Below are 12,658 nucleotides of genomic sequence, written 5' to 3' on the forward strand. Positions count from 1 at the left end.
AGTGAAGAGTAAAAAACATACAAAGGTTGGACTGTAACTCATTTTTATCCTCAATATTTTTATGAAATAAAGGTCAGTGTTGGGGTGGGGGGAAAGCCTCCTTTCATAGTTAGCATTTTGTTTAAATACTTGAGTTCAGTTTATGATTACTGAGCAATGGTTAAAGCAGGCTGCAATCCAGTTTAGAGCCTCCTACATACAGTTAGTTTTTATATTGATAGTGTCACAATAACATTGTTTTTCAGCAAGATAGCTATACCAGCCCAAGACTTAAAAACTTTAAAATACCAGCTATAATATAAACATTTTACGCTAGTACATTTCATAATTTTTTCATTGTGTGACATGTTTCTGGCCCTGTGATGCTGAACAAATGCAGTTTGTTTGTTTTTTAGGGGAAATGGTTTCTGCTTTTTTTAATTGTATTTTATGAATGAACATGTTAGCCATAATGTTGAGCAAACAAAGCTGTTTAATATAAATATTATAACTCCTGTTACTTATTTCTAGACTGTTTAGTAGGCATGACCCCCAGGCAGAAGAAGCATTAGCAAAGAGGAGAGGACGGAACAGTCCAAATGGAAACCTCATTAGGATGTTGGTTCTTTTCTTTCTTGAAAGTGAGGTAAAAACGTTTCTGATACCAATTTTATATATTTAGCAAAACATGAAACTTATTTAAGGTGATTGATCAACTTTTACAAACAGGTTTTAATGCGAGTGACACCATATGCATTGGATCCCCTTCTCCTTGTCTGTAAAGTAAACTCAAACCAATATCCTGCCTAGGATTTGTTTTACTCTTGCCTGTCTTCCGTGTAATCAACTCTGCTTTCCCCACTCTGGCTACTATCGTTCACCAGAATGTATATTTTGGTGGTGCCTATTGCAGGACAAACTAAAAGAATGAGTCTGTGGAATGTGCTTTAAAAAAAGGAAGCAATCATATTTTCTGGATAACTTTATTTTAACCAATCCCAAAAAGGAACAAAATCTAATTAAAGTCTCACTGCTTGAGTGTCTTCCAGACACCCTTTGGAGACATTTATTTATTTATTTTATGGTCACACCAAATGTGTACTAGTCACTTTCCGGACATTAAAAAAAGTCTGGTGCCTATTCCAGGGAGCTCACAATCTAAAAACAGATAGACAGACTCATAGGCAGAAGATACTAACAGGGTAACAAAAACAAGGCAATGTATATACAAGTTAATGCCATTCACTGTAAGCTGCAGAGCAGAAATTGGTCTTAAAGGGGACTTAAATATGAGTAGGGTAGCAGCCTTCTGATGGTTTCAGGAAGGTTGTACAGTGCATAGGAAGTTGCATGATCGAAAGCATGGAGGTGACTGTAAGAAGTTGACAAACAGACGAGCCTGGGAACGTTGGTGGAGTGGAGAGATAGAGGCAGCATAAAATTTGAAAAGGGAGGGACAGAAATGTGGAGAGCTTTGAAGGAAGCTTTATTCAATAGTAAGTAGATAGCAAAGGAAGGATTGGAAGAGGGGAATGACATGATCAAATCTGTGGACAAGAAAGGGCAATGTTTGTGTTTGAGAAGCCAGAAAGGAGGGTGTTTCAGTAGCATAGGCAGGATATAATGAGGGCTTTTACAAGAGGTTTGGTTGTGGGAGTGGAAAGAAACAGATGGATCTTAGCAATATTGAGAAGTAAGAAGGGGAAAGATTTGAATATAGTCCAATGGGTATTAACATCTCCCAGAAACTCACAAGTAGCCAGTGGGGATCAAGGAGCCATGAGTGCAACCTTTAGTGAGATACTTTACTTATAACGTGGGCCACTGCTGTCTACACTGGTTTCTGCCACTGGAAGGTTTTGAAGCATAGCCCTATGTGGAGTAGATTGCCATATCTAATCTAGGTTTGTGATGGAGAGAGGTATGTATGTGTCCTCAGCATAAAATGATCACTGAAGCAAGATGAGATCTCCCAGAGACAGGGTTTACAGTGAAAAGAGAAAGGTCTAAGGGCAGAATCTTGGGTGACCTGCACACAGAGCAGAAGGGAGGAGGAGGCTCTGCCAGAAGGACACTAACAGAATGCTCAGAGAAACGTGAATATGTGCCTCAAAGTAATTACAGCAAAAATCATCGCAAAATAAAAACATAAGGAAATGGGTTTATTTGTTTGCTTCTTCCAGGAGAGAGGTCTCTAGAGCCTGATTCTTTCTGTGTCTCTCCCTTGGTCTGTCAAAGGTGCTGTTGTTATACATTCCTCACATTCCATCAGACCTTGCTGGAAGCTAGGTCTACTGTTATGACAGCCATGATGAGCTTCAGTTCCCAATGTGCTTTGCTCCATTGAAACTCAGAGAGATTACCAAGAGCCAGCCTTGTCCCACCCCACTGAGGAGAGAGGAGAATTCAGCTCATGGAACTCTAGCCTTGGTCCCTAAAGCCAGGTTCAGCAAAATGTGCTTTCTTGTGTAAACCATATAGTTTCCCTGAGACCACTTCTTCTGCCTCAGTGCCAGTGTCTGCCTTTGCTATCAGAGAGATGTTTCTTAAAGACAACCTAGAATAGTGTGGTGCTAGCTTAGCAGGCTACACTTCATAAGGATTGTGAAGGACATGGGGCTGGTATGTAATAATTTATGAATACTGTATGTGACCTGGTTATTGGGCTCATAATTGTATAGCTATTTTGGCTCACTGGGAATTTTTACAGTACACATATGTGTCTTAGTTTAATAGCAGGAGGTTGGGAGATGAGCAGGAAGGCCAGACAATGGCTCCAGCTAAAATACCTCCTGGTAAATACTGCAAGGGCTAAGAGAGAATACCAGAACTATTAACTGTGAAGAACCTAATTCCTTGGCTCCAGCTAAATTACACTGTTTGTTTGCTCTGCGTGGGAGCCAAAAGATCAATAAGACAAAAAGACTCTCAGATTAGAATCAGTCATAGAATATCAGGGTTGGAAGGGACCTCAGGAGGTCATCTCGTCCAACCCCCTGCTCAAAGCAGGACCAATCCCCAATTTTTGCTCCAGATCCCTAAATGGCCCCCTCAAGGATTGAACTCACAGCTCTGGGTTTAGCAGGCCAATGCTCAAACCACTAAGCTATCCCTCCCCCCTTAGAGGTGAGGTAGTTATCAGGGAGCTGTTCAGGGGGAACAGGCACACACAGAGATCATCCTTGGGAGTCTGAACAAATTAGACTTTCCAGGGAGATGGTAAACTTTAGATAAGATATTTGTTTGTGGTGTTGGTTGTAGCTATGTTGGTCCCAGTATCTGAGAGAAACAAGATGGGTGAGGTAATATTTTGGTCCAGCTTCTGTTGGTGGAAGATATAAGCTGTCAGGCTACACAGAGGTCTTTTTCTTCCCCAGACCAGAATAAGAGCTCTGTATAGCTCAAAAGCTTGTACCTTCCACCAACAGAAGTTGGTCCAATAAAAGATATTACCTCACCTACCTTGTCTCTTTAGATAAGATAGACATCCATGTAGCCTTTTTATTGTTTTTAAACCCTTTTCTCTTACATTATGCTTTGTCCCTACTGTTGAAATTAAACAGCACTTTGATTTGAAAGGGCTGTCTGATTGCTTGTGTTTACCACTGGTTGCAAACTCCCCAAGGAAAGAACCAAAGATACCCAAACACGGTCATACCTGTCCATAGGATACTGTAGCCCAGGACCCAGTTTTAGAGTGGGAGAATACAGGGATTCCACTCCAGGAGAGGTAAAGCCACAAGGTCTGAACACCTATGGAGGTGCACTCGGGAGGGCAGGGGGGTGGGGGCAGAGGTACAGCTAGCCCTGTGACCATGACAAGCATCAAAGAGCTTTTATATCCCATTTCAGTTCCTCTTAGAACAGCCCATCAGTACAGAAGTTTATGAAAGCTGGCACTTACATCAGCCTCTAACACCCAAGGTTTCTTTCTCCGGGGATCAGCACCATATTTGGTAATTAGTCAAATCAGGATGCTGTGGTCTTACTTGTTGATGGTAGCTCATGATTTTCTTACAAGTCAGTGGAAGCGAATGGCTATTCTTTCCAGAATGATTTTTCTCAGTTTAACTGAATGGTGGTGTTATGAAGAAACGTCTGATGGGATTTTCAGAAACACTCAACATTGGCTTAATTCTGCACCGATTTAGGTAAATGAGAGTTTTACCATTACTTTTAATGAGACCCGAGTTAGGCCAATGCTGAGCAGTTTTGAAAGTATTGTCCATTATGTATCCAGATCTCAGAGCTACACTCAATAGCTATTTGGTTCCTGTTCCGTGTGTATGCTGAAAAGTGGATAGGTCTGCACATAAAGTGAAAAATCTTTATAATAATTTCTTGTCCATAAATAATGCCTTTCCTCCTAAAATTTTTAACATTTCTTAGATAAATGTATCCAATCCAGTTGCTGTTGTTGAGCTATGTTATTAAACAGTAATCATTAGTTTCAAACTTTTAGCAGTCTAGTTGTAAAGTGTTACATTGAATGAACACTATTGTGTAATTTTTCATTATTACAGTAGATATTGTGATGCTTAAGATGTATACTATATTAAAACTAACATGAAATTCCCTATGCCTATTACATACGGTTAATAAAAGAAAAATAAACACCTCGATAGAATGTGTCTCTTCTTCTCCCCCCATCCCCCACTGTCCACTATTATGACACCTTAACTCTACAGAAAAGTGTGACAAGCATTCTGGTGGGATTGGGGCTTAGACTAGATGACCCTTGCAGTCCCTTTTAACCATATGATTCTATGATTCTTCTCATGTCATGATACAAGCTGTGACCTGGAAGACACCTGCAAGTAAAGTGTCATATAAGAAAAGAGCCCTCATTTCTTTCTCATACTCCACTCACCCTTCCATAAAATAAAAGTTTCACCATGGTTATGCAGTTATATGGCTTTTTGTTGGAAAGTGGACCTTCCAACATTAATTTCAAATTTAGTTTTCCTTCTTAGTGATATAAGAACACTGTCTTCGCTCAAACCATTATAATAGTTGATGAAGCTCTGTTTGAACCAGAAAGCTTTATTGACATTTGATTTGTTATTTCTAGTTGCATGAACATGCAGCTTACTTAGTGGATAGTTTGTGGGAGAGCTCTCAAGAACTGCTGAAGGACTGGGAGTGCATGACAGAATTGCTATTGGAAGAACCAGTTCAAGGAGAAGAAGGTATTTGTGTCACTTTGTTAAATACATTAAATTGATGTAATAAAACATGGTTAATTCTTCTTAATAAAAATGCTGTTAATCTTTGGATGATATGAATGTCTGATTCCAATCCTACATTTAGAAGTGATATGCAAAATGGAAATATTATATTTTAATTAATCTGATTTTTGGGAGGGGTTAATGCAGATTTTCAAGTAGAAGGCAGCACATTAAATGGGAACTGCCTTAATTCGTCCTCAAGACACAATGATCAAAGGGACACTTTTTTTTGTTTGTTTCATATTTAATTGAAACAATGGCATTACTAATTGCTCACTAGTTTTCATCTTGCTGTTTGCTTGCCTCCTTCATTCTGACATTGTCTACAGTTAGAGGCCAGCACCTTCTTTTCTTATCTGAACAGTGATGTGACTACCATGTTATTGGGCACTTTAAACTGGGTAATTATAATAATAATATGGCTTTGAATAGAGCCAATACTTCAGGTGATAATTATTGAATTTAGGGGTTTGTATAAAACATTGCTTTATCAACAACAAGTTTATTGCTAAAAACAACTATGTCTGGAAAAGTGCCAGTTTATTCAGATGTAAAAACTAAATCTAGAACTATTCAAATGTTGAGAAAAGAGGGGGAAATGGAATCTTGCTGCTGAATTCCTTTGCTGAATCTAGTGTAATGAATGAAATAAAAAATAGATGCCTGTGTTTGTGCATACCATCATGGGAATATATGTTAACAATAGACTTATCAAGCCTGAAAGACAATACTTTCCAAATACAGTTCTTCTGTATCTCATATTGAATTCCTCTATTGATTTTTTCTGACATTGTAATTAGGAAATCTACTATCTGAACAATCTATTAATGAACGTTAACTCATTGCTCTTTGGTTAACAACTAAGAGTCGTTGCTAAGTTCAGTTTCTCTCCTGTGACGAACACTCAGGAGAGGCCATCAAGGAGTATGCTCCCTGATTTTGTGGACCATTCTGCACCTGCCCCAGTGCAAGCCAAGGGCCAGATGTATCTTATACCAGCTGAGAATTGATGCAATAGAGCTGTGCTCCACTCCTTTCTGACTCTCTCTGTGTCTGTGCATCCCAGTGCCAGGGTGGAGAGAACAGTTGGTGCAGAAGCTGATTCTATGAGCTTTATGCCAGATGAGAGATCCTCTCTGCTGGGCCAATTCACAACTGGTCTCCTACAAGGAGATTCCAGCTCCATAGCACCAATCAGGTAGTGCAAAGGAACAGGATTGTTGTAGAGATTTTGGCCCAAATTCAAGTTCTTTAACGTTTCTTTGTAAATCATTGCTGTGATTAGGGAATTATGGTGGGTATTATAGTTGAGGCTCATTACTTTTTGAAACTCTCAACCTTGGGAATGAAATTTTCCATGCTTGGCCTCTGCCTCAAGGTGAATTATTCAGGAAAATTTGAATGTAAACAGTTCAAGTGTTTTTGAATGAGAGGTGAAAGGAAAATATGTATTTCCCCCATCCCCATTTTTGGATCTTTCTTGCAGCTGAGGAGCAGTGCATGGCCTCATTTAAAGGAAGTTGGATTTAGTTTGATTACATGATTATTCAAACATAGATAACTCACTGAACACACACAGTAGATATTTTTCAATTGTTCTTTGAATGGTTGCAGACTTGTATTCCTCTCAGGTGTGTGCTGGCCCAGCGAGCTGAAGCTGGAGAACTTTGCTTAGCAGTTCCCATCAGGGGAGTCCATGCACTCTCTGACTCTTCATAGCCCCTCCCGAGTTTATTTAAGGGTAGCGTTGTCCCAATGCCCCTCTGTTCCTCCTCATGGCTGTGGCTTGGGTCAGAACTTTCGGGTGGGGTATGTTACGTTAAGCTTTGGTGTCACAGTGATTTTTCTGTGAATGTGTGTCCATAGTTATTTAATTACAGTTAGTAGTAGTAGTACACTTAGTAATTAGTTATGTTAATTATTTAGTTAAATAGTATTTAGCCTAGTGCAATGCCATCGCCAGATTTTAAACACAGTCCATAATGTGGGGTAGCTATCCCTAACAGTGATCCTCACACTTGCTGTTTACTGTGTCTCAGAGAAGGGCAAACATAAAGGGAAAGTGTTCCATTTGTAAGTTGTTCAAAAAGAGAATGCACATAGCCAGAGACATACACCAGAAGCAGCACCTTATGGAGCAAACCAAGAGGCCCATTTTGGTGCCGGGAGCCTCCACAGATCATCTAGTCCCTCAGAGAACCTCAGAGCTGGCATAGGTGTTACCCGGGGTTTTCAGAACCCACAGCAGGGGCAACTTAACTATTTCACTCCAGGCAGTGTCAGGAATAAATCAGTAGGAACCCAGCAATTCTGTCTGATCAAGGTTAAATACAAGTAAGCATGCTCTTATCTAACATGGCAGTTTATTTGATTTAAGCACACACAGACATAAGCAATAGGTTTAAAACATCCCAGATATTTACCTAACATCTGGAATGGTATTGAGTAATTAACAGGAGGATCGCAGTGGCCAGTTACTCACTTGCTGGGGAGAAAGGGTATCAGGAAAAACGTCTCTCAAGATGGCTTCAGAGAACTGATCCAAAGTACACTCTATTATCTAGACTTTATAACTAACTTCTACAAAACACATAGGTCATAATAATCCCTACTAAATTATCAGTTTTCCTGCTTTCAATAAACTTTTAATATCAGAGGCGTCTAGATTCAACATTTTCCAACCACCAAGATTTTCAGTCTCAGTTGTTTCCTTGTCTGTCCCCTGCCCCCATTCTGATTAGCAGAAATTGCCAGCTAGATATGACCTTGTATCTAAAAGCCCACTTCAAATTAACCCTTAACTATGTGGTGTTCTACTTCATTAATTTATGGTGGCTGAATGCACATAATGTGGTTGAAATTGGCTTGATCACATTCTGGGGTCTACACACCCCTCAAATCCAGGGCAACACAGGCTGCTGTTGCCCAGCCATACTGTGACTCTTCTCTGAGGAGAAGAGATCATTCTTCCTCTGGTCCTCTGAGGAAGAGGAGTTACGAGACTTACTGGAGCCATTCCAGAACATGGAGAGATTCCTCCTCTTCTAAGAAAAGTGCAGGCCATATGCAGGATAGAGCAGGGCTGTCTGCCTGCTTTCTTATATTGAGACAAGATCAATTCAGCAGCACACAGTCAACTCTAGTACCATTTGCAGGTCATCCTCAAGTTCAGTACCAAAAATATCAGTCTCAGTATCAACCATATTGATCCCACAGGCTTATCAGGAAGCATCAGACTTGCTTTACCTCTTTGTTAATTCAGGAGTGTTCAGCTGTGGTGGTTTCTTCTGCACCTTGGGCAAGCAGCCAATTTGATTCTCCTTTTGAGGGCAGCATACTGCTTGCCAACTTCCTGATTATATCCCGTCCATTTGGGGACAGGCTATCCTGCTTCTACAGGTCTTGGGAAACAGTAACTATGTACAAATGGATATTAAGCTTTGTGGGATAGGGATATGCCATCCAATTCCTGTCCATCCCCCTTTTTTCACCTCATCCCTTTTCAGGGAGCCCTGTCATGAGTCTCTGCTTCTTCAGCAGATTCAGACTCTGCTTGCTTTAGGAGCCATAGAAGAAGTTTCCCTTCAGCATCGAGGAAAGGGATTTTACTTACATTATTTCCGGATCTGCAAGTCCAAGGGAGGGATGAAATCTATTCTAACCTCCAAGGTCTCAACAAGTACTTCAAGTATATGGGATTAGGTATGGTAACCTTGCTATAATTATCTCCATATTAGATTAAAACAACTGGTTTTCTGTCCTCCATCTTCAGGATGCCTATTTCCATGTGGTGATTTTTCCCAACCCACAGAAATTTTCTGAGATTTGTACTGGCAGGTCAGCATTATCAATACACATTACTCCCATTTGGCCTATCCTCAGCCCCACGTGTATTTACCAATGCATACCTGTAGGGGCAGCCTATGTAACATTATGTGGTGCAATCCAGACCAGTGAGAGAGTGTCACTTCTTGTCCTGTAATCCTGAGTGCCCTAAAATGCACTGATTATGGAGATCCCTGTCTGGACATTCCCAGTCACCACACAAGCATGCACTAAGTATCTGTGTTTTCAGCATCCCTGGTTCATCATCTCTGACTTCAGCAGCCTGCTTGTTACATCATAGCCACACAATGATCTCCGTCAGCCTTGGTTACTACTAGCCGAGTGACCCCCAACACACACCCCAGTCCCAGATTTCCCCAAAACCATCACCCCTGAAATGTCCAGCCTTCTACTGGAACTTTTAGGGAAGTAAAAGTTACCCCATTAAAAAGACAAAAACACAGCAGTTTGTTAACTCCAGTTAAAGCAACAATCACTTCAGTTAAAACAAACACTGGCTTGGTTTAGATTAAATGTAACATGTAAATGTTTGTTGGCAAAAAGAGATAAGATTCTAAGTGAATTCAAGTGTAAGGGAGAAAGTCAAAAATGGTTACAAGCAAATAAAAGTGAAAAATGCTTTCTAATGACTTCAATCTTGGTTCAAGGTAACCTTCTTACTACACTTCCTTCCAGTAAAATGGCTGACCACACCCTGGGTCAGAATCATAGTGGTCCATACTGATCTTAAGTCTACAAAATGTTTAAGAAATTGCCAGAAAATAGACATTATTTTCTGCCAATGAAAATGATGGAGAAAAAAGGGTAGCAGAGAATATCATTAACATCCAGACTTGCTGAGGCTACTTTTCAAAAGTGAAGGGGAAATCCTACATCAAGTAAAATTGTTCATCCTTGTACATTCCCCATCAAAATATCCACATGGCTTGGTGGAAATATGCAGGGTCAGTTTTCCAGGTGGGGTAGCTGAGGAACAGAGCTAATGACTTGCCAGAGATTATAATTAGTAAATTTGTGGCAAATCTGGCACAAGACACCCTGGTCATTGAGGTGGCAAGATCCATAGAGTTTATACACTAGAGCACAATGACTCTTAGAAATTTATTCAAAGCTTTGCCCTTGGTTAGTAAAATGTATGTAATAATTCATAACCTCATTTGTAAATTGGTTTGATGGCTGCAGGTAATAAGCACTAGGTGAGTCCAAAATACGGGCATAAAAATCAATGGAGTAATTTGGTGTAGAGTAATTCACTCCCTTTCAACCTAATTTTTCACTGCCATGCACCTTTTGTGGACATTTACATCTGTTTAAAATGAATAAAAGGTGGGTGAAATATGCAAAGCAGTAGAGAATTCAGGCCCAATATTTTCAGTGACATAATTTAATAGGCTAACTACAATGCTGTGGCCTAGTGGGTTTATCAAAGACTTTGGAAGTAGGAGACTTGGCTTTTAGTTTTGGATTTGATGCTTAATTTGCTATGGCTATTTAGTGAGTAGGTGAAAGTAGACTTTGCTGTTCACACTTTCATATCTAAGTGACATATGTGAGGAAAGAACAAGAATATCTTGTCAGATGCGCACTGAAAAAATAAGTGCTTAGCAGGAATCATTGTTAGCTTCACCATTTACATTTTTAATTTGTTTATATTTTTAAACTACCTTCATTTATCTGAAGAAACCAAAATATAAAACATTATATAAACCTGGGAAATTCCAAAACCAAAAAATGTTGTTTCAAAAGTCAGTTATGATTTTTAGGTATAGTTATCTATCACATTATTTATAAAATCCAAGCTCTTAAAATCTAATCCTGGGAAACATGATGAGCAAGAAATGTAGAAGTGCTTAAATGACTTAGGCACAGTCGCCCTGTGTCCTACCCTCCCAATTCTTAAGTCATTTAGGTGCCTTTTTAAAATCCCACTCAGTATTTACAAACATCATCATCATTTTAATGTAAAATACATAAAAACTAGAAGAAAAAAAACACATTGATGACTGCTTTATTATAAATTTGAAATAAATAATATTTATCACTGTTGTAATAGCTTTTTCTAAAAGGGATAAACCAAGGTGCAGTAAAGTTAAGCGACTTGCCTAAAGTTACCCAATTCAATGGCAAAGTCAGGAATAGAAGTTGGGAGTTGTTGCTCTGAGTACACTGCTGTTATCACTAGACTACATAAAGGCCCCATCCAGGCAGACACGTGTTCCGGTGCAGAGCTCCAATGGCTTTAGTATTTCAAAGGCTACTGTATTGTTATTTAAAAGAGTAAAGGTGATGAGCAGGTCTGTTACCCTGACATTGATCACAGAAATATGGTACAGCTGCTCTAAAATTCATCCAGGAAGGAAGGAACAGATGATCATAAATCCATGTTGAATGGTATTAATTTTATTGAAAATGGATCTTGTTAAACAAACTTGATATTACTGTTTGATGAGACTGCAAGCTTTCTTGGTAAAGGTGTTGGACTATGTTGTACTTGTAAGCAATTTCACTTAGTACTGCAAGACATGCTAATTTTAAAAAACTAACATTATACAAAATTAGTGTAGTACATATTAAATTGATTAGAGGCTGGCTAACTGATAGATCATAAAATGTAATTGTTAGTGGTGAATTGTTATTGAATGTGTGTGTTTCTAGTGGGTTCGCACAAGGATTAGTCATTGGCCCAGTGCTATTTAATGTTTTTATCAATGATCAGGAAGAAAGTATTAAATGATTCTTGCTAAAGTTTGCAAATGACAAAAAATGGTCAGCGGATGAATATGAGGAGGGCAGGTCATTGTTACAGAGTAATCTAGGTAAATTGATAAACTGGGCACAATTAAACAACAGTCATTTCAATACAACCAAATGCAAGGCCATATGTATGTAGGAACAAAGAATGCAGGCCATATTTACAAGGTAGGGAACAATATCCTGAAAAAACAGTGACTCTGAAAAGGACTTAGTGGTGATAGTGGCTAATGAAGTGAACCTGAGCTCTCAGAGCAATGCTGTGGTTAAGGAGGCTAATGCAATCCTTGGACATATAAACAGAAATTTCAAGCAGGAGTAGGAAGATGATTTTATGTATGTGGGACTCATGATTTCTAGCATCCACACTTTTTAAAAGGATGTTGAAAAATTGGAGAGGATTCAGAAAAGGGCCACAAAAATTATTTGAAGGCTGGAAAACTGCCATAGGGGTGAGAGACTTAAGGATCTCAATCTATTTTGCTTGTAAAAGAGACAGTTAAGAGGTGACTTGATTACAATCTATAAGTGCCTATATGAGAAGATCTCTGATGGTAGAGGGTCTTCTAATCTTGCAGAAAAACACAAATCAGGGTACAATGGGTAGATGGTGAAGTTAGATAAAGTCCAACTGGAAATAATTTATGAATTTTACAGTGAATTTAATTAACTACTGGAACAATCAATTAAGGGAGTGTGATGGAATATCCATCACTTGAATTATTTTAATCAAAGCCAGTTGCTTCTCTAAAAGATTTCTAACTCAACCAGAATTTATGGGCTTAATAGAGGAATCACTGCATAGAACTCTGTAGCCTATGTTCTGTAGGAGTTCAGAGTAAAGGATCATAATT

General features: G+C 39.1%; 1 protein-coding gene across 11 annotated transcripts in view; it reads left to right on the forward strand.

Annotated features, from left to right (window-relative positions):
- Positions 1-12,658, forward strand: part of STAG1 (STAG1 cohesin complex component) — a 380,321-nt gene that overhangs the window by 220,664 nt on the left and 146,999 nt on the right. For all 11 annotated transcript variants that reach the window (XM_073360216.2, XM_073360219.2, XM_073360217.2 and 8 more), the window contains 2 exons: positions 511-625; positions 5,051-5,168. In XM_073360216.2, the coding sequence (XP_073216317.1) occupies positions 511-625; positions 5,051-5,168 (233 nt within the window). The remainder of the gene's footprint in view (positions 1-510; positions 626-5,050; positions 5,169-12,658) is intronic.

The sequence above is a fragment of the Lepidochelys kempii genome, chromosome 9 (genome assembly GCF_965140285.1).
Source record: "Lepidochelys kempii isolate rLepKem1 chromosome 9, rLepKem1.hap1, whole genome shotgun sequence".
Lineage (NCBI taxonomy): Eukaryota > Metazoa > Chordata > Testudines > Cheloniidae > Lepidochelys > Lepidochelys kempii.